Raw genomic sequence first — 26436 nt, 5'->3', positions numbered from 1 at the left:
GCTTAGAACTGTGGGAGCTCTCAGAAGTCATCTGACCTCATTCTCTATTTCTCTGTGAGTGGAGGGTTGGCACTCTATACACTTAGTGGAATGAATGAATCTCCACTGTGGCATCACACTGCTATTAAGCTTATTACCTCACAACAGCCCAGGTTTTCATGTGATTGTTTTATTTTGTTTTTGAGACAAATTCTTTTATTTTTTTTTTTTAAACAGAGTCTCACTCTGTCACCCAGGCTGGAGTGCAGTGGCATGATCTCTGCTCACTGCAACCTCCACCTCCTGGGTTCAAGCAATTCTCCTGCCTCAGCCTCCCACGTAGCTAGCTGGGATTACAGGCATGCACCATCATGCTGTACTAGCCAGGGTTCTCTAGAGGGACAGAATTAAGGCCTCTAGTGACTTCTACATATCTATTATATATATATAATATATATATCATATATAATATATAAACATATATCATATATATCATATATATTAAACATATATTATATAAACACATATTATATATAATATATAAACTATATAATATATAATATATAAACATATATAATGTAAACATATATAATATATAAACATATATTATATATAATATATAAACTATATATAATATATAAACATATATAATAAACTATATATAATATATAAACATATATATAATAAACATATATATAATATATAAACATATATATAATATATAAACATATATTATGTATATTATATATATATAAAAAAGAGGAGTTTATTAAGTATTAACTCACATGATCACAAGTTCCCACAACAGGCCATCTGCAAGCTGAGGGGCAAGGAAAGCCAGTCCGAGTCCCAAAACTGAAGAATTTGGAGTCCGACGTTCAAGGGCAGGAAGCATCCAGCACGGGAGAAAGATGTAGGCTGAGAGGCTAAGCAATCTAGTCTTTTCACGTTTTTCTGCCTGCTTTATATTATAGCCACACTGACAGCTGACTAGATGGTGCCCACCCAGATTAAGTGTGGGTCTGCCTTTCCCAGCCCACTGACTCAAATGTTAATCTCCTTTGGCAACACCCTCACAGACACACCCAGGATCAATACTTGCATCCTTCAATCCAATCAAGTTGACACTCAGTATTAACCACCACACATGCCCAGCAAATTTTTGTATTTTTAGTAGAGATGGGGTTTTGCCATGTTGGCCAGGCTGGTCTTGAACTCCTGGCTTCAAGTGATCCGCCTGCCTTGGCTTCCCAAAGTGCTGGGATAACAGGAGTCAGCCACCGTGCCCAGCCGACATGTTCTAATCATCAGAAATTTGTTCTAGTTTTTTTTTCCTTTGAGCCTGTATTAGGCCATTCTTGCATTACCATAAAGAAGTACCTAGACTCAGTAGTTTCTAAATAAAAGAGATGTAATTGGCTCACGGTTCTGCAGGCTGTACGGGAAGTACTGTGGCATCTGCTTGTGGGGAGGCCTCAGAAAACTTTTACTTATGGTGGAAGGCAAAGGGAGAGCAGGCACTTCACATGGTGAAAGCAAGAACAAGAGTGTGAGGTGGGGAGTGCCACACACTTTTAAATGACGAGATCTTGCGAGAACTCACTCACTATCATGAAGACAGCACCAAGGGGATGGTGTTACACTATTCATAAGAAATCCAGCCCATGATCCAGTCACCTCCCACCAAGTCCCACTTCCAATACTGGGGATTATAATTCAACATGAGATTTGAGTGGGGAGACAGAGCTAAACCGTATCAGAGCCCCACAGAATGAGCCTGCATAGGATGACGGGTCTCATTTTCAGATTACCCTAGGTTCCCTGAGGCTCTTCTTCTCCAGGCTTCATATCCTCAGTTCTCTCCAGCTTCCCTCACATGCCATCGTTTCCACCGTCCCCTCTATCTTGATCACTTTACTGTGGCCATGTTCCAGTCCTCTTTGGGCACGGTTGTTCACTGTATTATAAATCTACCTGCGCTTCTGTCTTCTGGTTCCCATTCTTACATCTTAGTAATGATATTTCAGGAGACTGTCCAGTTATTTGCTGAAGTCCAGATACCTATTTCAACAGCCTTTGTCTGACCAAGACACACTATCAAAAAAATAAATGAGTTTTGTTTTGCTTGTTTGAGACAGGGTCTCACTCTGTCATCCAGACTGGAGTGCAGTGATGTGATCTTGGCTCACCACAACCTCTGCCTACCAGGCTCAAGCGATTCTCCTGCCTCAGCCTCCTGAGTAGCTAGGATTACAGGTGCACACCACTACCGCTCTGCTAATTTTTGTATTTTTAGTAGAGACGGGGTTTTGCCATGTTGGCAGGCTCCAACTCCTGACCTCAAATGATCTACCCACCTGGGCCTCCCAAAGTGCTGGGATTACAGGTGTGAGCCACCTGCCCAGCGTGAGATCAGTTTTGTCTGGAATGTTCTTCATGTAAAACATTAAGGTTGCCAATCTATAATTTGCAGCATCCTCTTTCTTCCTTCTTTAAACGAAATTGAGACTCTTCCCTGACTTTGATCATCTGATCCTTTTCCATTTTTCATGAGCCATCAAAGGCTATTATAAGCTTTCATGAATCTCATCACAGATCCTGTCAATATCCTTGGGTGTAATTGTGGCAGGATAATATTTTGAGATATTACCTGAGAAATCCTCCTCTGAATTTTTTACTCTTTGCCTTTTATTCATTTAGTCAATGCATTGAAAGACTGTTACAGCAGAAAACCAAAGAAAGAGCTTCTAAAATTTCTGAAGCTTATGCTTTCAGATTAAAAAAAAAAAAAAAAAGCTAGGCCTAGAGATAATTCAAGCACGAAAATTTAATGGGGGAAAATGAGTTATGGGCAGTATCTGCTTTTCCTGGTCCTCTGCTTCCCTTCAGCTCCACCCCTGGTCCACTGAGCTATGGAAATTTGTTCAGACTATGGGAAGACACAGCAGAAATCCTCAAGACAGTTGGAAATCCAAGAACAGGAGAGAATGTGGGCACCCGTGGTGAATAAGGCAAGGCTTGAGGGTTTTCTCCTGCCCAGAAGGAGCAGAATGAGTGCAAATGTCCACATGACGTATCCCAGCAGCCCAAGACAACCTCCCAAGGCCCTGCTCTCCCCAGTGCAGTGGGGGGTAGGGGGTGGCAGAATGAATTCCTGTAAGCCTGAGGGTAGCACACAAGTGGTGAAAGTCAGGCAGAAACGTATGAGTACTAGGAAGAAAAACCTTCATTACTTCTTACAACGGATACTGCAGCACTTCATCCAGTTGCTCTATAGGGTCGATGCATGTAACCCCAAGCTGCTGGGGATATTAGCTGCAGACCATAATTTCTTTACCCAAAGTCACACCCTTCCCAGTGCTCGCTGATGCAGGAATAAAATGGCCCACATCTCTAGCCTCAATGTGGGACAACTCTGAAGAGCCATCCTCAACTCTGGAACTCCCAGAAGGATCAGCTGGGACCTCAGCTGCAGCCACACTGTAGGAAAGCTTCTTACTTTGGTCAGTCCTACCTGCCCCTTCCAGCTGTATTTTCTAAGAACTCTCCCAAACAAATATTCTCAGCTCTCCTTAATTTTGTTGCCAGGGAATTCATCTAAGATATCTGCTCACCTGAGCCAATAGCTTGAAGATTTCATAATTCTGCTCCAAACATAACTTTTCCAGGTGCAGAGATAAATTATTTTAGAGAATCATGGTTTGCACTATTATTCTTTTCCTCTTTATTCATCTTTGGCTTCAGTTCTCACACACCAATTTTACTTCTACTCTTTCCTACCAGATGATGATTATTAAAGTGACGCAAAGTAGGAATGTTTTCATCTTTATTGCTTGTTGCCATCCTTGTCCAAACATTGGACCAATGTATCCCTGGCCATCTACTTTTGGGTAAACTAAAAAAGACCCCTTGTTTTCGTCTTTAGCATTTTTCAAAATATTTCATTCTAAAATTTTAACTTTTCTTTTTCAATCTTATACACTTGAATAGTTTTATATCTTAAGATGAATGATGACTTCAGGGTCCTAAGCCACTTTATAAAGGCCTCCTTTGTATAATAAGTCCTACCTACATAGTCTACCATCTCACTATAGAATGTAGGGGTAGTTGGATCCTTTTATTTTATTTGCAGACTTGGAAGCCTCCACTAAAACTGACAGAGTCTCATTTACTGTCCTGTTACATTGCCATAACCTGAATAACTGTGATCAAATGAGTGTTTAAATCATATCTATTACAATGGAAAACTATATAACCCCTAAAAGTGTTGAGGGTGATTTATGGGTTCTAACATGAAATATGTTTTGTAAGTAAAGGAATAGGTTATTGCCAAATAGTTTTCAGCAAACAGGTTTTTTAAATAAAGTTATGTGTTTAATGTGTATAAATATATGTATGTTTGCATATACATAGAAAATATTAGGAATAATGCACAAAAATATTCAGTCATTATATCTGGGACATGGAATTATAGAAGTTGAGAGGTTCAGAGGATGCTATGTTTTGAATGTTTGTTCCCCTCTTAACTCATGTATTGGAAGCTTAATCCCCAATGCAATAGCACTGGGACATGGGGCTTAATGGGAGGTGTTTAGGTCATGAGGGATCGCCCTCATGAATAGGTTAATGCCATTAGAAAAATGGCCTGCAGGAGTTGGTTTGCTGTCTCGGTCTTCTGCCATGTGAGGATATGATGGTCCTCCCCTCAGATGACACAGTGTTCTAGGTGCCATCTTGGAAGCAGAGACCAGGCCCTAACCTGCCGGTGGCTTGCTCTTGGACTTTCATCCTCCAGAACTGAGAGAGAATAAATTTTCATTCTTTATAGATTACTCAGTCTGAAATCTGCTATAGCAGCACAAAATGGACCAAGAAGAGGGGAATAATATTTTTTATTTAATATAAATTATTTCATTTAATAAGAATTATCTCTTTAATAAAACATTTAATAATTTTATCTATTTAATTTTCCTAAGTATTATTTGAATTTTAAAGTAACTGGCCAGGCACGGTGGCTCATGCTTGTAATCTTAGCAATTTGGGAGGCCAAGGTGGGCAGATGACTTGAGGTCAGGAGTTTGAAACCTGCCTGGCCAACATGGTGAAAACCCATCCCTACTAAAAATACAAAAATTAGCCACGTGTGGTGGCAGATGCCTGTAATCCTAGCCACTCAGGACGCTGAGGCAGGAGAATCGCTTGAACCCAGGAGGTGGAGGTTGCAGTGAGCCGAGATCATGCCACTGCACTCCAGCCTGGGCGACAGAGTGAGACTCTGTCCCAAAATAAATAAATAAAATAACCAATCATTATTTTTATAAATTACAAAGACAGAAAAAGAACATCTTATTGGGAAAGTACACTATATGCCATGTTCTGTTTTTCTACTGTTTTGAAGTTGACTTTCCAAGACACTACCCTGAAAGAAAATATGCATTCTACTGTCAGTCCTACCACTAGCCAATTTAGATGCAGAAGTATGCTATTCAAGATGGAGCATTATTTTATTGCTTTTAAAATTAACCTAATTAAAAAATAACCCATCACATATAAATTATGCAGCATAATATGAACCTCTATGAACCTACTTCTCACAAAACCTTCAACTTGAACACCACCATTCATTCACCTCTGTGCTTTTCCCTATCCCATCCATGCAACCATTAGCCTGAATTTTGCATTTATCATCCCCTCACCTTTCAAAAAATGTAGGTTTTCATATGCCTGAGCATTGTTTTGTTTGTGTTGGTTTTTTTAGTTTATAGAGATATCATACAGTATCAGTCTCTTGGGAGTTCTTTTCCACTCAAAATTATGTTCCTAAGATTCATCCATGTGTGTAGCTATAGTTCATTAACTGCTGTATATTATTTCACTGGATAAATATATCAAAACTTATTTCATGTCATTGGGTTTTGAGAGTATTTCCAGTTGTTTTGTTATTAGTATTCCAAATATGTGCAAATTTTCCTAGAATGTATGTCTACGGGTAGAGTTTTAGGTCGCAAGTTATTTCAATGTGTAACTTCACAAAAAAACTGCTAAATTGGTTTTGAAAGTCATTTTATAAATTTACACATGCATTATAACGTATGAGAGTTCACAATGATTCATATTCTCACATTTGGCTTTGTTAGACCTTTAGTCTAAGGGATATAAAATACTACCTCAATGTGATCTTAATTTGTACTTCCTTGATTACTAAGCAGGTTCAGCACCTACTTACATGAGATTTGGCTGTCTGGTCTGGCTTTCTTCTATAAAGTGCCTGTTCGTAGCTGTGTCCCCACAGTGCCTCTTCCGTTGTAGGCACTCCCTAAATGTTTGTTGAATAAATGTAGCATGTAGCAAAATAAGACTTAGAATATGGACTTGCTAATTTAAGAAAGATGTTCTTTTTTTACAGGGTACCACAAGCTCTACTTCCCTAACCTTGTAATTTAATAAGTCTCATTATATAGCCAATTTAGTTAACTGACCAATAGCTGATTCTTTTGCATAACTGATTTGTTTCAAAAAGTGTTCATGTGATTATTGTAAAGATGATTTTGCATAAGATATTACTTACCCTTGGTGAAGCAGTATTTTGCTTCTACTAATTAATTTTTTTTTGGAGACGGAGTTTCGCTCTTATTGCCCAGGCTGAAGTGCAATGGTGCAATCTCGGCTCACTGCAACCTCTGCCTCCCAGGTTCAAGCCATTCTCCTGCCTCAGCCTCCCGAGTAGCTGGAATTACAGGCACGCACCACCACACCCGGCTAATTTTGTATTTTTAGTAGAGACGGGGTTTCTCCATGTTGGTCAGGCTGGTCTTGAACTCCTGACCTCAGGTGATCCATCCGCCTTGGCCTCCCAAAGTGTTGGGATTACAGGCATAAGCCACCACGCCTGGCCTCTATTATTTAATTTTAATGGCAGTAGAGAAGTTCTAAATTTTGTTCTAGTGGCTGAACAACTCAAACAGTGCTGCTGTTTTCAGAGTACCAAGCATTTTTTTCAGAAAGACATGAAATATTGAATCCAACGTTGGCAGTGATGCAAGATTTCTCTCAGCCCCTTTGCCAGACTCCCAGCAGGGGCACCCTGTCTACTTGGCCTGCTGTGCTCAACCCCTTGTGGGAGGGAGCACGTCAGTAAACAAGTGTGAGATCCAGGCGGCCACTCCACTGACACAGGAGCAAACTCTGTGCAGGGTCTGCAGCCAGACCAGGCAAAGTTATGTCCAAGAAAAAGTGTAAACAGCTATTCCTGACTGTTCATCACTGTTGTGTACTAAGACTTAACAGATATGTCATAAGGCATCAAGTTGATGAAAAATTAATACAACTTAAAATTCAGAAAAATGTTAATTTTTATTAAATCTCTTTGTGTTTCTGAATTAGAAATATATTATTGTTACAGGATCTCTGGGGTGTCAGTTTTTCTGGCCAGAAACCTCTATGGCCACGGTGCCTGAATTCTTGTCCTCCATCCAGGGAAGAATGAGGTATGCAGACAAGTGAAGGGTGAAGAAGAGTTTTATTGTGTTAGAACAGCTCAGAGGAGTGGGTGGCTCCTCTCTGTAGGCAGATTATCCCATTGGGTGTTCAGCTCTCAGCTGAGAGAAGGCCCCGGAAAGAGTGGCTCCTCTCTGCAGGCAAGTCATTCAGATGTCTGCAGGTCTCTGAAGCTCTCAGCAGAGGGCAGCTCCTCTCTGCTAGCAGGTTCTCTCTGCAGCTGGTCGCCCATCATTTCGTTATCAGTAGAGTACTCCTCTCTGCAGCTGGTCATCCCATCATCCTCTGCCCTGATCTGTCTGAGCCCAGGGCTTTTATGGACCTCAGAGGGGAGGAAGTACATGCTGATTGGTCCATAGGCGGCCATGAGGAGCACGGAAGAGCATGAGTCCCCACTCCTGTTGGAGGTACTGGCAGCCACTGGCAGCCTGGTCCCCAGTCTTCAGGCCCTCCCTGGCTGGAAGGTGGGGACTTACTGGGGACTCACCCCTTCCATTCAGGACTCTGTCTGAACAGGCACTCCTGAACCTGCAGGGATGGGGGTTGGGGGGTCCTTCCTGGGACCCCTGAGGGCACAGGCTGCAGAGATTCCCGGGTTCTACACCTGGGAGGGCAGTCACAGCTGGACCTGTGAGCTCCCACCCCATCAACTTGGAAGGGGCAGGGCTCCTGCTTGTTCACAGCTCCTGCCTGCTTCCTGGAGCAGGAGACCCAGATCTGCAGCTGTGGGTGCGGCAGCTGCAGCTGCACCCAGGAGGGCAGATCCTGCCTGTTCCTGGCTCCCCCAAGAACGCAGGGAGGCTTGGATCCACAGCTGCAGTTTGAGGAGCCCAGGAGGGCGGGGCTCCTGCCTGCTCCGTAGAGCAGGAGGCCTGGGTCTACAGCTGCGGTTTGGGTGGCTGCAGCAGCACTGGAGTTCCTGTCCCAACTCAGAAGGAGAAGGGCTCCCCCTGGCTCCATGGAGTATACAGCCCCAGCCACACTTCCCTGCTGGCATCATTATTACACATTTTTAAGTGGGTAGGTATTCCACAAAATATGTTTTTAAAACCACCCTTCAGATAGTCCAGATAGGAGACTATCTGATAGGGAATAAGCAAAAAAGTCGAAGGTGGACATGGTGGTACACCTGTAATCTCAGATACTCAGGAGGCTGAGGTGGGAGGACTGTTTGAGCTCTGGTGTTTGAGGCTGCAGTGAGCCATCATTGTGCCACTGCACTCCAGCCTGGGTGACAGTGAGACTCCATCTCTTAAAAAAAAAAAAAAAAAAAAGGAATTAGCAGCAAAAAAGGTCAAATAAGGATAAGGATTTTACTACTATTTGTCTTCTCCAGCATTTCTTCTGAAGTCATGGAGGTGTACTGCTCAGACTTCCCCTCAAGAAAGAATGTACAATTTAGCTCTAAAGAATGCAAATTAGCTGATAAGCTCCCTCTGTCAGTTCCTTCAGGCTGTGTGCTTCAGCTTTCAACCCAAGGCCACATCCCTCTAGGGAAGTCCCTCCCAATGACTGAGCAGGGCCAGGGTACCAGCCATTTCTGCCCTGAGTGGGTGTCCTCATTGGCAGTCTTTGCTCCTAAGCTCCTCCTGTTAGTCAAGACTCAGTTCTGCATCATGGTCTGAGGTTCTCTATGCCCAGTACTGCTTCCTCCACAATTCATTTCTAAATTGTTTCATTACCCTCCAATAAACCTTTTACATTCCTGTCTCAGCATCTGCTTCCCAGAGTACCCAAATGACATAACTTTTCTGTAGCAAAGTCTTTAAAACACTAGCTGGGCCAGGTGCGGTGGCTCATGCCTGTAATCCCAGCACTTTGGGAGGCCGAGGCGGGCGGATCACCCGAGGTCATGAGTTCAAGACCAGCCTAGCCAACATGGTGAAACCCTGTCTCTACTAAAAATACAAAAATTAGCCAGGTATGGTGGCATGCCCCTGTAATCCCAGCTACTAGAGGAAGGAGAAATGCTTGAACCAGGGAGGCAGAGGTTGCAGTGGGCTGAGATCACGCGATTGCACTCCAGCCTGGACAATTAACAGCGAAACTGCTTCTCAAAAAAACAAAACAAAACAAAACCAAAAAAAAACACTACTGGTAGCATTTTCTTTCACTGACATGCATGTACAGCATGTATTTGGCTAAATACACAGAAAAACTATTAGTACATTTTAAAATTGAATTTTGGAGAGTGGTGACTGGACTTAAGAGAACACAGTCTTCCTATCACCTTCGACCATGGGTTTGAGAAATTTATGCTTAGCTTGAAAATGTTTTTAAAAAAAAACCTTCTAATCAACATAAAAAACCTCTTGACATTGTTAGTTTCTGACAGTGATACTAATTACTTTCATATATTGAGTATTATATGCAGGAAATGTGCTAAGCACTGTACATACATTAGCTCACTTAGTTCTAGAGGCTTATGTCTAAACAACATTAACTCAGGAATTAGTTAATTGCTCTTAAGAGTTTCAGCTTTAGCCAGGAATTGCATTAGCGCTGCATCTGGGAATTGCTATCTTGGCTGTATAATGAAAATATTCATTCAAATGTTAGTGTATAATGGTGGATCTTGGAAGAGAAATGGTCTTTACTAGCTTAGGCCAATAAAGTGTGTACCATAGGAGTAATTATGAATTTTCCAACTACATTATATATTTAGAGAAATACTCTACTCTGTGAGAAAACAACTTTTAAAATTGTGGCTTTGATAATTATGATATGGTAAATATGTGTTTGATTTATTCCATTTCTAGCTACGTATTTATGAATTCTGACTCACTGATTTACAAGATGAGATACAAAAAAGCATTATTCTTACATCAGGGAGTATCAAAGATGGGAAAAGGTACCTGAGGGGAGTCAGCACTATCAGATCCCAATGTGGGGACCACTGGCTATTTTGAATAGATGTGAATTTTGTCAAATGCTTCTTCTATGTCAATTGATATTATCATATGATTTCTCTTCTTCAGCCTGTTTCTATGATTACACTGATTTTTGAATCTTGAACCATCATTACTTAGATAGGATAAATCACATTTGGTCATGACACGTACTTCTTGTTATACATTATTGGATTTAATATTTTTGGGGGAGTTTTGCCTCTAAGTTCATGAGAAATATTAATCTGTAGGTTTTTTTGTATTGTGTTTGGTTTTGGCATCACAGTAAAACTAGTCCTATAAAATGAGCTGGGAAGTGTTTCCCTCCTGTTCTATTTTCTGGAAAAGATTGTGTAAAACTAACATTAATTTTTTTTTTACATACTTAACATATGAAACTGGTAACTTTTTAAATGTTTGATAGAATTCTTCAGTGAAACCATGTGGGTCTGGAGATTCCTTTTTTGAAGTTTTAAAATTACAAATTCAATTTATTTAGTGGTTAAAGGACTATGCACATTATTTCATCCTGGTTGATTTCTGGTACTTTTGAGGTTTTTGCTCCTAGTTTTATTTAAGGAAAAGATGAAAACAGTCAATGAGAGATATGAAGTTCTTACTAGTAATTTGAGAAGAAGTTGATGGAATGCAAAGTATTTTATACTCAGGATTAGACTATCAGCTCGTTCATGAATCTAAACCATTGCTGAATGTGATGTTGAGGATTTTTTCCCTTCTGTAACCCTAAGTCTCTGATTTTATTGGCTTTAAATGCTACCAAAACCCCAAGATCCAAACAAATATTTCACTTAAAATCACACATAAATTCTACAAGATAAAAACCTTCCTTTGCCACTGAAATAACACTTTAGATACATGTCTGCTATTTTTACAGCTGTATTCATCAAATAAGGAAAACAGAAATTAAGAATTTTAAATAGAGGCTGGGTGCAGTGGCTCACGCCTGTAATCCCAGCCACTATGGGAGGCCAAGGAGGGTGGATCACCTGAGGTCAGGAGTTTGAGACCAGCCTGGCCAACATGGTGAAACCCCACCTGTACTGAAAATATAAAAATTAGCCGGGCGTGGTAACAGGCGCCTGTAATCCCAGCTACTTGGGAGGCTGAGACAGGAGAATCGCTTGAACCTGGGAGGCAGAGGTTCCAGTGAGCCGAGACTGCACCACTGCACTCCAGCCTGGGCAACAGAGTGAGATTCCATCTCAAAGAAAAAAGAAAAAAATTAAATAGAGATAATTTGATGTATGAAATTGATTACACAGATAATATAAAAGTGAAAAACCAAAAGGTGATTGTGAGGTAACCTAAAGATTAATAACTACAGGAAAATAATTTTTCAGTCCCACCCAGGACTGGAGAACAAAAGAAAAGATGTGGTGTTTCAAAAACCTAGGCACAGGGAGGAGCCCCCCACCATGGTGGCTGGTGCTGGCCCTGCAAAGAGATCCGGTGTGCCCATGCTCAGAGGTCTGAGAGGCATCGTAGGGGCAGGCAGTGCCTAAACATACTGGATACCTATTTTTCAAATAGTGACTGTAGAACAAGAGGGATGATTCATGCAGTAGATACATTTTGGAGAAGATAAACCAAGAAGAGCCACTGTTGAGAGAACATAAATCCTATATTATAGAATTCATAGCAAAGGATATACTAGATGAACGAGACATAATTCAGCTAGAATATTACAGATTAAAAGTGAATGCTGGCTGGGTGCAGAGGCTCCCAGCACCTTGGGAGGCTGAGGCAGGCAGATCACTTGAGGTCAGGAGTTTGAGACCAGCCAGACCAACATGGTGAAACCCTGTCTCTACTAAAAATACAAAAATTAGCCAGGCGTGGTGGTGGGCATTTGTAGTCCCAGCTACTCGGGAGGCTGAGGCACGAGAATCATTTGAACCTAGGAGGCGGATGTTGCAGTGAGCTGAGACCACACCACTGCACTCCAGCCTGGTGACAGAAAGAGACTCTATCTCAAAAAAAAAAAAAAAAAAGATAGTGAATGCTTTTTCTGTAGTTCTCAACATAGGGCCCATCTACTGCATTTGCCAGATGGATAACTGAGTTTACTTTTGGGACAATACTGCAAGTACAAACAGCAGGATAATCACGCATTCCAATGATGATGTGCACTTAAGGAAACACGCATGTTCGTTTTAGAAACTAGTGTCCGCATTTCCTTCCACTTCTTTGGGTTGTTTGGACTCTAATAATTTCTTCTATGTGGTCTTTATTTTATTGAGTGCAGTGGATAGCTTTGTGCCTGCAGCAGTAATACTCCGATTGCAATAAATCAAATTCACTTCACTTAGAATGCACCTGAGAAAAGTTAATCAAAAAAGCATAAAATCTTATTTTCTTTATAGTAAGTAAAATTTCAGATTGTGTTTAATATGATACTTAACAGGAAGAAGTCCAGTTGTTTACACTGATGAGGAGGAAAAGCTGTCTTTTACCTTAATTAAATGTACCTGATCAATGTACAGCAGCGCTCCCCTTTCTAAGACAAACCAGACAATCTCCAATTAGAATGTGCCCAATTTCCACTTAAGAATCATTTTCTGGAAGTTGAGTGTCCTTGTCATAGATAGCATTCACACAGAACACCATCCTAACTTTCTCTTTGAATTGGAATCAAGTGCTGCTATCTGCTGATTGGAAACTAAAAGCACATTTAGGGTGCTATTTCAAAAGTGTCCATTATTAACTCTGTCTCCTTAGAAAATAAAGCTTCTAAGTCAAGCATATTTTTAGTTTTGCATAATGTAGTAAGTTTATCTTCATTGATTTGGGACTTTATAATGATTTTCCATTATAGAAATTCAGAATTATACAATTTAATGTGGTTTATGAAAATGTCCAATTACCAACGTCCTGAGTGGCTGTTAAATGATAGGGGAAAGACAAGACAAATTCAATTCCAGGACCTACAAAAGCCCATCTGTGGATGGTGGATATCTGAGTCTTTTCCACTTCAGTGCCTTTCATAATGCTTAGTATGCAGTAGGCACTCAAAAAATACATGTTCAGTGAATGAACAATCATACAGTGGGTAGCTTTGAATTTTTTCTCAGAGGGTCTAGGTGGCTCACACAAAAATGAGTGACATATGATGCAGGAGAACATGAAGGATTTTTATCAAACAGAAGAAAATGGAATAAGGAAAGAGATCAATTCAAAAAAATAAAAGATAGTTTGGAGGTGATAAAATGGCCATTGGTAAATCCATGGATTTGGTTTCACATAGACTTACAGCAGAGTGAATGATAAACAGTTGTACAATTTAACATGATGGAAATTTAAAATTTCTTGCACAGTAACTGGAGGTTCTTTCATATCTCTGTCAATACTAACTTCTTCTGAGTTTATGGACATTGCAAATAACATTAGCCAAAATACCCCAGAATCTTGGGGGTGGAAGAGTAGACTAGCTATATAATCACCTAGAATCAGAAGGAAAATGTTATAAACTAAAACGACCTTTCTTTCCTTCTATATGTTTGTGTATTTTTCTTTGATCAATGCCCAAGTAGCTGACTCCTCTTGCTATATATTTCCATTTCCTAAATAGACTTTAGTACCAGCAATATCATTACCATCCCATTTCTTTTCTCCTATCTCATTCTATATGTTTGTTATATTTAGATTGTAAATTCCCCACAGGGTATGATGGTCTTGAGTTTACAGCCTTCTCTTCTACTTACCTTTTTGCATCAAGAGTCTCAATGTCAGTCAAGTATTAACTAAAACTGTTATTAATAAACTTAATTATTCAGATTTTTACCTTATACTACAAAAACTGCACACTATCTGATATTGCTTGGATAACTACAGTCTAACACTGAAACACAGCTCCTTTTAAAAATATCATTTCTAGATCACTGCCCAGGAAATGTCTTGGAGTGTAAGTATACACTGAGTTATGGTGTACCGCTCTGAACTGGAAACTGTAGGTTCCAGATGCCAGTTATCAACACTACTCTGCTCCTAAAGTTCCCCTACCCCCTGCTCCTTTTCCTTCCCCTGCTGCCTTCTGGTCCTTGCATCCTTGCTGCTGCTGAGCCTGTTCCCCTAGGACCGACTCTGCTACAACCAGATACAGGGTCAGCCTCCACTCTGAGTTTGGCCAACCTCCTTCCTAGTACCATTGTTTTGGGTTCACCATCATGATACCATCCCACTCCATTCTACTAGTTAGAAAGAACACAGAGCTTGGCATGATGCAACAACCTGTAGCTGTAGTGGCTGCCAAAGCAATGAGAGTTGGCTTGTCTCAGGGTAACAGCAAGTCTTATTTTGGTTTGAGTCAGGCCCTGGAGTGGCAAAACAACTGGAGACATGTTGAAGCCATCATCCTTGGCTGGTTCAAACTACATCTTAGAGAACAGAAGGAGTTTTAGAAAGAACTGTATATGAAACTTAGCCAATTATATTTTCACAATTGTTTGGTTCTATATTAAAAAAAATCAAAGCACTTACTATTTCAAATTTTTGTTTTAGAAGCAACCTCGCTCTGTCACCCAGGCTGGAGTGCAGCAGCACAATCATAGCTCACTGCAGCCTGGAACTCCTAGGTTCAAGAAATTCTATCACACCTCAGCCTCTGGAGTAGTTGGGATTATAGGCGTGAGCCACCATGCTTGGCTATTTTGGATTTTAATTTTGGACTCAAAATGTAAGCATGTTGATGTTAGTCTTTGGCTGGTTTAAAACATTCCTTTGAAGACAATATGCCTGAGAGCTAATTTAGACACAAACTGTTTCTAAAGGCTTACTCTTTTATATTTCCACCCTTATATAATTATACCACTGTAGAGAAAGATCCCAGTAATAAGACCCCAAAGCATGCTACAAAAGTGGCATGATAGAGAAACTACCACTGTTTAATGGGTGCAGGGTTTCCTTTTAGGGTGATAAAAATGTTTTGGAACTAGACAGAGGTGGTGATTGCACATTGTGGATGTACTGAATGCCACTGAATTACACTTTAAAATGGTTAGTTGTAGGTCATGTGAACTTCAACATGAAAAAGGTTTTTTTTTTTTTTAAAAAAAAGGAAAGAAAAAATAAACTACCACCATTCTCTCTGCTACCACAGAGCACTAAAATCTAGGAATTTGACTTTACTGCAGCCATTAACACCAGCACCGATGCCACTTCTGTATCAGGAACTTAACCTGCCAACCATGAAAGGTCCTCTGAAAGCCAGATGATACATATGGCAAAACTCATGACAGCATATGGACAACTGCACAGAACTTGTGCTTCACGTTGCTGAGTGCAGATGTTTCTAATTACCGAAGTTACTGTCTGCCTCCTAGCAGCAAAAGAGACTTGAGGAAGTAAGGTTCATTACACGGAGGTTCACTAAAGTATAGAAAGGCCATTCAAAAGGTTGTGGGCTTCCACAAAAATGGTAAGTATTCATTACATCCTCCTAGCCTTCTGTGGATGCCAAGAGTTTGATTAAGTTCTAAGAGAGAGATCTTCTTTACCTTCCAGAGGATGCAGGCAAATCGGCTTTGCTAAAGCACCCAATGTCTGCTTATGATCACTATACTCTTATCAATACTTCCCAGGTCTCCAGAATTAGGACAGTCATTTGTTGTTAAATTAGCTGTATATTTCTCCCAGCGATCATATTCTCATGAAGCCTGATCAACCACTGACCCATTTAGTCACAGGACTATGCTATCCAAGAGAGGACCCAGTGATGCCACCATTGAAGGTATCTACAAAATTAAATGGTTTTATATCTATAACAGTACAGCGTTTTATGGTCACACAAAATATGTATAAAATCTGGCTCATGGAGTTTGGGAAGAATAGTGATTGGACTGCAGAAATTATAACATCTATCAGGTTTTAAGGAGGGGGAGTTGTGGGGGTAGTAGTTAGTGAATATCAGCACACTGACCTTTTCAAACAGGTGGTAATGTCTTTCCACAGATCCTGCCCCTATGTTGGTCAGAGAGAAGGAAAGTAGGTGAATTATTTTCCAATAATTAATATTAGCATAAATGAGACAAACATGAAAATGAAAATCTAAAGAAACCCATTCAGCACAGCTTTCATGAGCTCAGTGCCAACTCAAGATTTACAGAGAGGCTGAGCACGGTGGTTCATGTCTACAATCCCAACACTTTGGGAGGCCAAGGCAGTAGGATCAGTTGAGCTCAGGAGTTCGAGACCAGCCTGGCCAACATGGTGAAACCCCATCTCTACTAAAAATACAAAAATTAGCTGGGCATAGTGGCAGGCACCTGTAGTCCCAGCTACTTGGAGGCTGAGGCAGGAGAATCGCTTGAACCCAGGAAGCAGAGGTTGCAGTGAGCCGAGATCACGCCACTACACTCTGGCCTGGGCAAAAGAGCAAGACTCTGCCTCCAAAAAAGAAAAAGACAAAAAAAAAAAAAAAATTATAGCGTAGACCAAACCTGGGCAGTCTAGTTAGCCCCACTCACACATCTTTAAGCTCAGAGGCTCTTGAACGCATATGTGTCCCACCCAGAGGCCTCCAGTGTCCTTGACTGTTCATAGTGGCATAGAAGAAGGCATTATGGTATTTGGTTCTATCTCTTGTGCCTCCTGTTGACTGGATCCTCACTTAGAAATAAAAGACTGACACAACCCAATGGATGGGCTGGGGTAAGATGCCAAGGAGAGTAATATAGGTGTGTCACTAACTAAATGGGCCAACCAAGCCCTGTGCCTCCTTCTTAAAATGGGGAGTCTATAGAGGGAAAAGTTTTCTCTGAGAGCCTCAGGAATGTTAAGCCTGGCATCTACAAATATATCTTTGGGGCTGAGATCTTGAACCTTATACTTGCTTAATAAGCCATTTACTGCCTGCCATTTTGAAGATAAGAAAGAAAAGGGCATCAGAGATCAATGCCCCTAATGATACTTGGATAAGAACACACCCAATATAAAGCTCCAAAATAATCTCAAAACCAGAAAAGTAGTCTGGCCACATCATATTGTGGCACAAAACAGTAACACTCAAGCAGCCCTGGACTGGGCCAGTGAAATTTTACTGCTGACCCTTCCAAGTAGTCTAAATGGAGAGGGCTAGACAAGAGGGCAAAGTCAAGTTCACGGCAGCATGATGTTGCATTGGACATACTGCCATTTGCTCAATTATGGACACCACATCAAAGACCAAGTGAATAAGGTAGAACTATGTTACTTAGCTATCTCTAGTCCTCAGTAAAACTCCAGAGGCCATGATTTTTCTGAACTGGAGATTCAAACGGTGAAATGTATTAGCAGTGAACATTGGAAAGGAAAAACGTTTTTTAAAAAAAAAAATTTGTAAGTTAAAAAAAGGAAATACTTAGGTTTAAGTCTAACAAAATATGCGCGGAATCTGTAAGCTGAAAACTACAAAATAACAACGAAAGAAATCAAAGGCAATCTATGTAAAGGAAGATACATACTATGTCTGGCCGGGTATGGTGACTCACGCCTATAAATCCCAGCACTTTGGTAGGCCAAGGCAGGTGGATCCCTTGAGGTGGCGACACCCTATCTCTACTAAAAATACGAAAATTAGTCAGGCGTGATGGCGTTCGCCTGTAATCCCAGCTACTGGGGAGGCTGAGGCAGGAGAATTGCTTCAACTCGGGAGGCGGAGGTTGCAGTGAGCCAAGATCATACTACTAAACTCCAGCCTGGGTGATCTCAGAGCAAGACTCTGTCCCCACCCCCTACCCCCCAAAAAAAGATATACACTATGTTCATAAATTGAAAAGCTATTGTTAAATTCTCCTCAAATTGGTCTAGAAATTTAACACATCACAATCCAAATCTCAGAATTTTTTAGATATTGATGTTAATATCCTTGCCCATCAGTAGTGACAGAAGCATCGACCTTACCAGCCAAATATAAATGGACTCTCCTTTGTTAAACCCTCAGCAGTCACCCACACAGGACGTTCATGTATTAGACTATGTGAAATGACGATAGTCATCTGCTAAATTAATGCAGAACATTAATAATGAAGTTTTATCAAGGCCTTCCATTCACAGGCATAAGAGGTCTTACCAACTGACTTTGATGTTACCTGCCTGGATCTAACCCTGGAGACTAGATCCACATCGACATTCACCAGAGAAAATCACTTAGACCTTGCTCTTTAAGGGGCCACACTAAGTCCTATCTACCCCCTACCACTGCCATAAAGTGCCAGAGCTTTCGGTCTTGGGTCCATGCTTCCCACTGCCAGAGACTTCACTTATTGCCTGGAGCAGACAACGTTAGTGACGCTCTCATTAACCACTCAAGTTTGCTGTCATCTTCCATGACCTTCCCCATGAAATGGATACAAAGACAAGCATTACACACGGGTATCACTTCCTTGCATTAGCCAATTATCAGGATTTCCACTAGTTATATGTTCACTGGGTAAGATCCTTAAAATTCAGATTTCACAAAGATTAACTAATGGGTTTTCGATCTCGAGGTCATGGACACATCCACCAAGTACCCTGGATATCAGGAATAGATCCTTCTTATCTTTTTTAAGTACTCTAAGAATCAGATTACCAGATCTGTCTTGCCATTTGCTCTGCAACTGGTCTTGTCTTTCCAGTTGGCCCTTTGGGCTGCTAAAAGCAGTTTATCTCACAACCTTTAGTCCTTTGCTACTCAAAGTATGGCTCACAGACCAGCAGCATTAATATCACCAGGAAACTTGTTAGAAATGCAGAATCTCAGCCCCACTCCAGATCTGCTGAACGAGAGTCTGCATTTTCTCAAGATCTCCAGGTGATTCGCATCAGAAGCATTGCTTACAAAGATTTAACCCTACTTTCCATTGGTTAAGTGAGTCCTTATCAAGCCAACCCTGATCCAAGAGCAACAATCAAGTTCAGCTGTGCACCACAGCAAATGCGGCATCACCTGATGGTTCTTAATTGGTGGTTGTTCCTATTTGTTGCTTTTGTTGCTCACTGAGAGTTGGTTTTAAGATGAAAGGCACCTTTTTCTCCAAAGGAAGATTTGCCACACCAAAGAAGGAAAGGCAATGGTTTACCAAACAAAAAAACCCTAGGCCCTTTTATAAGCCTAATGTTTACCCAAACACAGAAACATCAGATGTTTCTTTCCTCTATGTTCCAAAATAATAGGTTAGAGTTAGAAAGGAGAATCCATAGGCAGGTAACTTTTTGTTAACACCTTGCAAATGGTGACACTTGCAATGCCTGGCAAATGGTGACGCCTTGGACATATTACTCAACAAATTTTCCATGGCTGGCCCATGGATCCAACCCCATAGATAATTCCAGTATGTCTGTCTTATATCTGCCACTATACAAGGTTTATTGTAACATTCACTAACGGCTTATATAAGTGAGTTAAGCACTTTTAATTACAACTACCCCCCCCAAAAAACTGAATTTCCTGTTTCTGTTGATGTGATCATATAGTTTTTCTCCTTTAATCTGTAGAGAGGAAAATTACATATTTTTATTAAAACATCCTCCTGTTCCTGGGAAAGATTCTCCTTTTGCTCATGATACAATATTTTATGTACTGCTACATTCAATGTACCAATATTTCATCAACAATTTTTCCATCTATGTTCATAAAGAAGATTGGTCTATTAATATTTCACAGTCTTTGCTCAAGTGTAGCTTTGAGATTTTACTAACTTTCTGAAATGGGTTGGGTAGCTTTCTCTCATTTTAAAGTTTCTATAAGATAGGAATTATCAGTTTCTTGATGTTTTGGTAACATTCATCTTTCAAAATTGTCTTTTGGCGAGGTGGACTTGTGATTACTAATTCCATTTCCTTAGTGGTTGATTTAAATTGCCAAAATCTTAGATGGATCTTCTACTGTTTTCCTAGAAATATATCCATTTCTTCTCCACTTACAAAATTTTTATCATAAAGTTAATGGTATTCTTATGATTATTTTAAATCTCTATTGGTAGTTACGTCCTTTTTAAAAAAAATCTAAATACTGTTCATTTGGGCCTTTTCCTTTCCTGACTGGAGGTTTATCTGAAGGGTCCCTTCTACTGCAGCATGCAAAGCCTCCATCAAGGGACACCCACCAGCTGGTTGCTGCCACGGCTATGGCTTTACCTACCCCAGCTAACCCGGTGAGTATTAGTCCGTCCCCACACTGCTATAAAGAACTGCCCGAGACGGGGTAATTTATAATAAAAAGAGGATTGACTCACAGTTCCGCAGGGCTGGAGAAGCCTCCAGAAACTCACAATCATGGTGGAAGGCACCTCTTCACAGGGCAGCAGTAAGAATGAATGCAGGAGGAACTACCAAATACTTATAAAACCATCATATCTCATGGGAACTATCACGAGAACAGCATGGGAGAAACCATCACCATGATCCAATTACTTTCATCTGGTCTGTCCTTTAACATGTGGAGATTATAGTTCAAGATGAGATTTGTGCAGTGGAGACAGAAAGCCTAACAATTATCAGCGTGTTTGCTTGTTTACTTCTATTTTAAACTTTAAAATAAACCTGTAACTTTAGTGGTGCTGTTTTGCTACTCCTGTTAAATTCTCATTTTCTTGTGTATTTCATCCTTTTGCTAGTTTCGCACTGGTTACTACTCATAGTTTCTTTGTTGTACTGAGTCATTTAAGTATCGTTTTGAGAATGGAAAAAAAATGTTATTAAGTTCATTATTCCTTATGTATTTACTGAGCATACAATTGTTATAGAAGGCAGAAAGAATTTAGGTAGACAGGGTAAAGCGAATCCCCGGCAGAAAACTTTTCTTTTAACAAACAGCAGCTCAAAAATAGCTCCCTTTTTGACCTCATGCAGTTAACCCCAGTAAAATAGTGGCCCTTAATAAGCACATTCCTTTCCCTTTAGGGGCACTAAGATAAGGAAGCTAAAAGCAGACTGGGGGGATGCCTGCAGCTGCAAGATGTATGGGAAGAGACAGAGAAACTCTCCCTTCCAGATAAGCTGGACAAAGAAACACAGACTAAGATTCTAAGAGCCTATGTGGTCAAGGAATGGGATAAGAGCTGATAAAAAGCTCTGCGCTGTACAGATAGCACACCTGGTCCCAACTAAAGCGTCCTCGGACCCTAGGAGGATAAGACATCCCCTCCTCACGAGCCCCCTCCTCACTAGCCCATTTATAAAAACCCTGACATTTTTACTACAACTTGGCAACCTGCTCAGAACCCCCCTCTGTAACAGAGAGCTGTTCTTTCCTTTTGCCTATTAAACTCCTGCTCCAAACTGTGTGTGTCTGCGACCTCGATCTCCTTGGCCATGAGACCAAGAACCTTGGTATTTACCCCAGACAGCGAGGCTGCTTCACAATTACAGGTGCCTACTACATACTGAGCATTATGGAGATACTGAGAGTAAAGAGATGAAAAGAAACAGTTCATATTAAACCAGATATGTTTATACTGTAATACAGACATATTTTACTCTGTCTCATCCTATTTTATAGTTATATAATCATATGGGCTCCATTTCTGGAGTACAGTTTTGGACAAATAATTTCATACCATACTGTATTTTCACGCAATACTGTAACTGTAGAACTGTATATTAAGTATTTTCATGCAGTACTATAACTGTTACATTCTGAATCCCATAATGAGAGACATCTAAGTACAAAACCATGGCAAGAATACTGTGGCTTTTTATATTTGAGTCAAACTTAAAAATGTCCTGGCCTCATAAACTGTTTCCAAAAAAAACCTTCTCAGCACTTTTAACTTATACGTAGATGGCAACATTTTAATCAAAACAACAAAATTTCTGATATTATCTGTGACAAATGCAGGAAATGTACTTCTACTCTCAAAAAATAACCCTTGAATGAACACAACTCTCACGTGGAAGTTTATTTTACTGGGGTGAAACTCTGTATTTTTGCTAATTTCTAATTTAACAAAGTAAAAGACAGCTGTCACAATTCTCAATATAAGCAACAGCTTTTCCAAGTCAACCAAAAAGAGTAGAGTTTTGCACCAAAAACTGACAATCTTGTCTTTTGCTATTAAAAACCTATGGTTAGCAATTGCTAAAGAACTGTGGAGACTCTAGAAAGAGGGGGGTGGTACATATGTTCAATTCTTTTTTCCAAACATGTCAATAGAACAGAAGGTACAGTAGTTTATGAATGCCAGAACTAAGCAAACTAGCGGTTTGCTTTTTTTAACATGCAAAAAATCCTTCACACAGTATTAATTATACTATTTTTCAAGTGCATTGGGTTTGACTGTAAGAAAATTAATTATTGGGACCAGAAATTAATAAGACATGATTAAAAGCTCCTCCAGCAAAAGTCACGTTTGCAAACTACCTAACTCAACCCTGATTACCCATATGTAGAAACTTCACACTTATATCACAATTAAAGACATAAACTGAAATTGGTTGGCTGATTTTTGGCTTCCTCTGATTAGTCATTCACAGAGCAACAGTGGGACCTTAAAACTAACAGTTTCCCCAGCTATTTACCTCTGGAGTTCTGTTACGGAACTTGTTGGCTTCACCAATGAAGGGAAATTGTGCTGCCTATATCCCATCAATTAGAAATAGCATACGAATTTATCTTTGACTATAGGAGTTTAGTTCTGCCATTCAATTGGTACAAGCAGAGGGTAATGCTGGTTAAATTAAGAACTTTTTTTTTTTTTTTTACAGTTATGCTGTGGAAAGTTATTCAAATTTCAAATTTATTTACAGTGTTTGAAAAGCATACAACAGAAGATCTTCATTTATGCAACAAGTCAATCATCTACGGTATGTATGGAAAATAAAAATCTAAGGTAAGTCAAACATACAAACTCTACCTCTTGCTTTCTCCATTAGAATATACACATTGTAAATCTAAGTTCCAAACAGTTCCTCTCTACTGAAGATAGTGAAATTTAGTGCAAGCTCCCTAATTACCAATTTTCTGGATGCTTACAAAATGTTGAGCCTTGATGGTGGAAGAGGATTCTATTTAAAAGAGATGGTTATATTTTTAAAAGGCTAAATTGACTCAGTTTATTTTCAAAAGAAGGGTTGATCCATGTTTTCAATTTATTGCCATACAGAAAACATTTTATAAAATAATATGGTAGACTTCTACTTCAACATAGTCACGTAAAAACATCACAGTGCAAGAAAGTGATCACAATTAAGCATGAAGACATCAAAAGTCAGCCAGTAGTTTAACTACAGAGCAGAATATTCTTGCTGTCCCTTCCTAGAATATGCTGGCACATTCATTAAGTGTTCAGGTTACAAAAATCACTTCGTGTCCATTTCTTGTCCTTCAATGTATTTTCATAACTACACTGTGTTACATTAATGCTGGTGGACAAATTAGCTCCTATAAAATCTGAAAACCTTTCAGGTAGCACAGTGATTTAAAACCAACTAGGAGAAAGCTCTCCCAGAATATTTTTGTATGTAATTTTCTGTCCATTACCACAATAACAGAATAAAAAGCTGTTTTACCTCAAAAATAAGCTAAAGGAAGGTAATTTCATTTTTCCTTTAAAACATTTCTTAGCTTTTAAATAGAGAGAAAAAGTTTAAATTTTCTTGGGGGAGGAGAATATTTCATAAGTAAAAACATCAAATGTTGTACAAATGTTTCATTTAGGAAACAAGTACTTAGATTCAAAGGATTCTAAAACATTTCATCATCATAAGAAAAGTGTAATTTAAAGCTAAAAAATTGTAATACATCGAACTAATATAAATTACTCATTAACATGTTCTATTGTCTTTCACAAAATCCATAATTAAGGAATAGTGGGTTAGGTGAGACATTTTTCCCAACATTTGGTCAGATTAGCTAAGCAGCTCTGGGCAAAGGATGCCTCCTCTGAATCAGGATCTTGGCCTCTTAAATGAGGGCACTGGACTAACTGCCCTTTCACATCCCTCTACTCTACACATTTATCACAACTGTTCATCTTATATAATCCTTCCAAGGATGAAATGTTTCAACTCAATGTATTTTCCAGACAAAGCTCCCCTGTTTAAGTGGCAAAACTCTTCTTTAAACTTTAAAATTTTTACTTTAAAATGTTATTTCCAATATATTTCCTGCCACCTTAGAAGATGTTGAGGGGTAACTAACAACACAGTCTCTAAATGACACAGTCTCCTGGACTTGCCAGCTGATGACAGGATCTGCAGATACGCCTCAGGCTCTGCTCCAATTCTGAGCAACTCTGGGCCACACTGAGTGAGAAAGAGAATGATACCACCTACACTGTTATCACTTTGTTTCAAAGACCAATAGAGTTATAATATATCAAAGTATTTGTAAAGTACAAATTACCATACGAATGCAAAGGACTGTTGTAATAAACCTAAGCAAACTTTTCCCTGATAATGAAATCTGGATAGTTTTAGAAAATATATGTTGTTTGTCAAGACTTGTGCAATAGGCCAGGTGTTGTAGCTCATGCCTGTAATCCCAGCACTTTCAGAGACTCAGGCAGGAGGATTTCTTGAGCTCAGGAGTTCAACACTAGCCTGGGAACATACTGAGACCTCATCTCCACAAGAAATCAAAAAATTAGCCGGGTGTGGTAGTGCACAACTGTACTTCCAGCTATATGGGAGGCTGAGGTGGAAGGATTACTTGAGCCCAGAAGATTGAAGCTGCAGTGAGCCTTGACCATGCCACTGCACTCCATCCTGGGTGAAAGAGCGAGACCCTGTCTTGAAAAAACAAAAAAAAGAAAAGAAAAAAAGACATGTGCAATGATGACTCTGATGCTTTGGTTACGTGGCATTTTGTTCTTCTGCTTCTAATTATGCTTCTAATTGCACCAGGTGTGGGATTCAGTTTCTGTCTCCTTGAGTCTATAAATCTGACTTTAAATAGGTGGAAACCAAAACTTACAGATCTGTTACTTTAGCAAATGCTGTGTCATCACTATTTACTTTGAAAGAGTTGTTCCCAACCTAGGGTAGGCATCAGACTTACCTAGGAAGCATTTTAAAAGGTGAGATTTCTAGGCTCTAGCCCTAGGGATTCTGATTCAGTATATCTGGAGTAGGACGCAGAAAAGCTCTATTTTTTTCCAAAAGCTTTCTAGGTAATCTCAACAAGCAATCAGTTCAGTTTTGGAGACATATTACTTTGCCCTCAATTTCTTCTCTATTTTAGTAGCTGCTAGTTTGTTTGTTTTCAGTATAAAAATTTCCCCTTGCATTAATCACAAGTACACTTAGAATAGACGGCCAATGATTTTGGCATAGATCCACAGAGAGCTAGTCATTACACTTCTTTACAATAAAATTTAAAAATGATAAATTAACCTCAGAGCTAAGACAATGTATGTAGACGCCGAAGGGTGGCTGGTTCTGTGATTACAGGGCAACTGTTTTCTGCTTTACTTGTAGTCAAGTCACTGATAAACATGAAGACCATATTACAGCTGTCACTACCGAATAAAAGATGGCAGAACTCCTCCAAATAACAGGAAGATGGCTAACCAGCTAATCACTATCATTTAGAAAATGTTTCTAGCAAACATAAATGAAAGTATTTCTTAAAAAAAAAACTAGTTTCCTATAGAAACCCGAAGATTTCCACTTCTGAAGTCTACCACAAAGCGAAAAGTTGACCAAAACTACAGTTGTTTAAAAATATGTTCAATTAACTGTGAAAATATAAGTGTAAAATAGGTGCAATTTCATCCTTTAGGAGGTTTAACGGGCACAAATGGAATTCAGTTTCTATTTATTCTACTCAAATAGTTTTGTGAAAACGACAAACGGAGTATTTGGTATAATATAGTTCTGAACACCATACCTTCCAAATTTAATACAAAAGCCACATTTGGATTTTCCGGATGTCCCAAGTGTGTCTAGGCACTGCGGAATGTCGTCATGTCTTTGGGTTCTCTGCTTGGGACGCACCAGTCATCAGCCTCGTGGTTGGTGTTGTAATGCTTCCAGGCAGCTTTGTTATACACTGGGAGTCTTTCTATTGAGTCTGTTGACAGAGCCTGAAAAAAAAAAACCTAAGACCTATTAAGTCTGGCATTTTTCAGAATTCATTATTTGAGAAAATAGAGAA

At 39.7% G+C, this 26436-nt stretch overlaps 1 protein-coding gene across 14 annotated transcripts in view; it reads right to left on the bottom strand.

Annotated features, from left to right (window-relative positions):
• PDK1 (pyruvate dehydrogenase kinase 1) overlaps positions 1–26436 on the bottom strand; it is a 111105-nt gene that overhangs the window by 48576 nt on the left and 36093 nt on the right. For 5 of the 14 annotated variants that reach the window (XR_008521480.2, XR_008521487.2, XR_010135885.1 and 2 more), the window contains one exon: positions 26170–26365. Coding sequence is in view for 2 of the 14 variants with exons in the window: in XM_009237830.4 (XP_009236105.2) it covers positions 26225–26365 (141 nt within the window). In the remaining 12 variants the exon portion in view is untranslated. Of the gene's footprint in view, positions 1–764; positions 835–7313; positions 8728–16299; positions 16341–23392; positions 26366–26436 lie in introns of those variants that run through there. The other 9 variants (XR_654335.4, XR_010135884.1, XR_008521482.2 and 6 more) reach the window with 6 other exon arrangements.

This window comes from Pongo abelii, chromosome 11 (assembly GCF_028885655.2).
Source record: "Pongo abelii isolate AG06213 chromosome 11, NHGRI_mPonAbe1-v2.0_pri, whole genome shotgun sequence".
In the NCBI taxonomy this organism is placed as follows: Eukaryota; Metazoa; Chordata; class Mammalia; order Primates; family Hominidae; genus Pongo; species Pongo abelii.
Note: the sequence above shows the minus strand (reverse complement) of the source record. Positions and strands in the feature narration are given on the sequence as shown.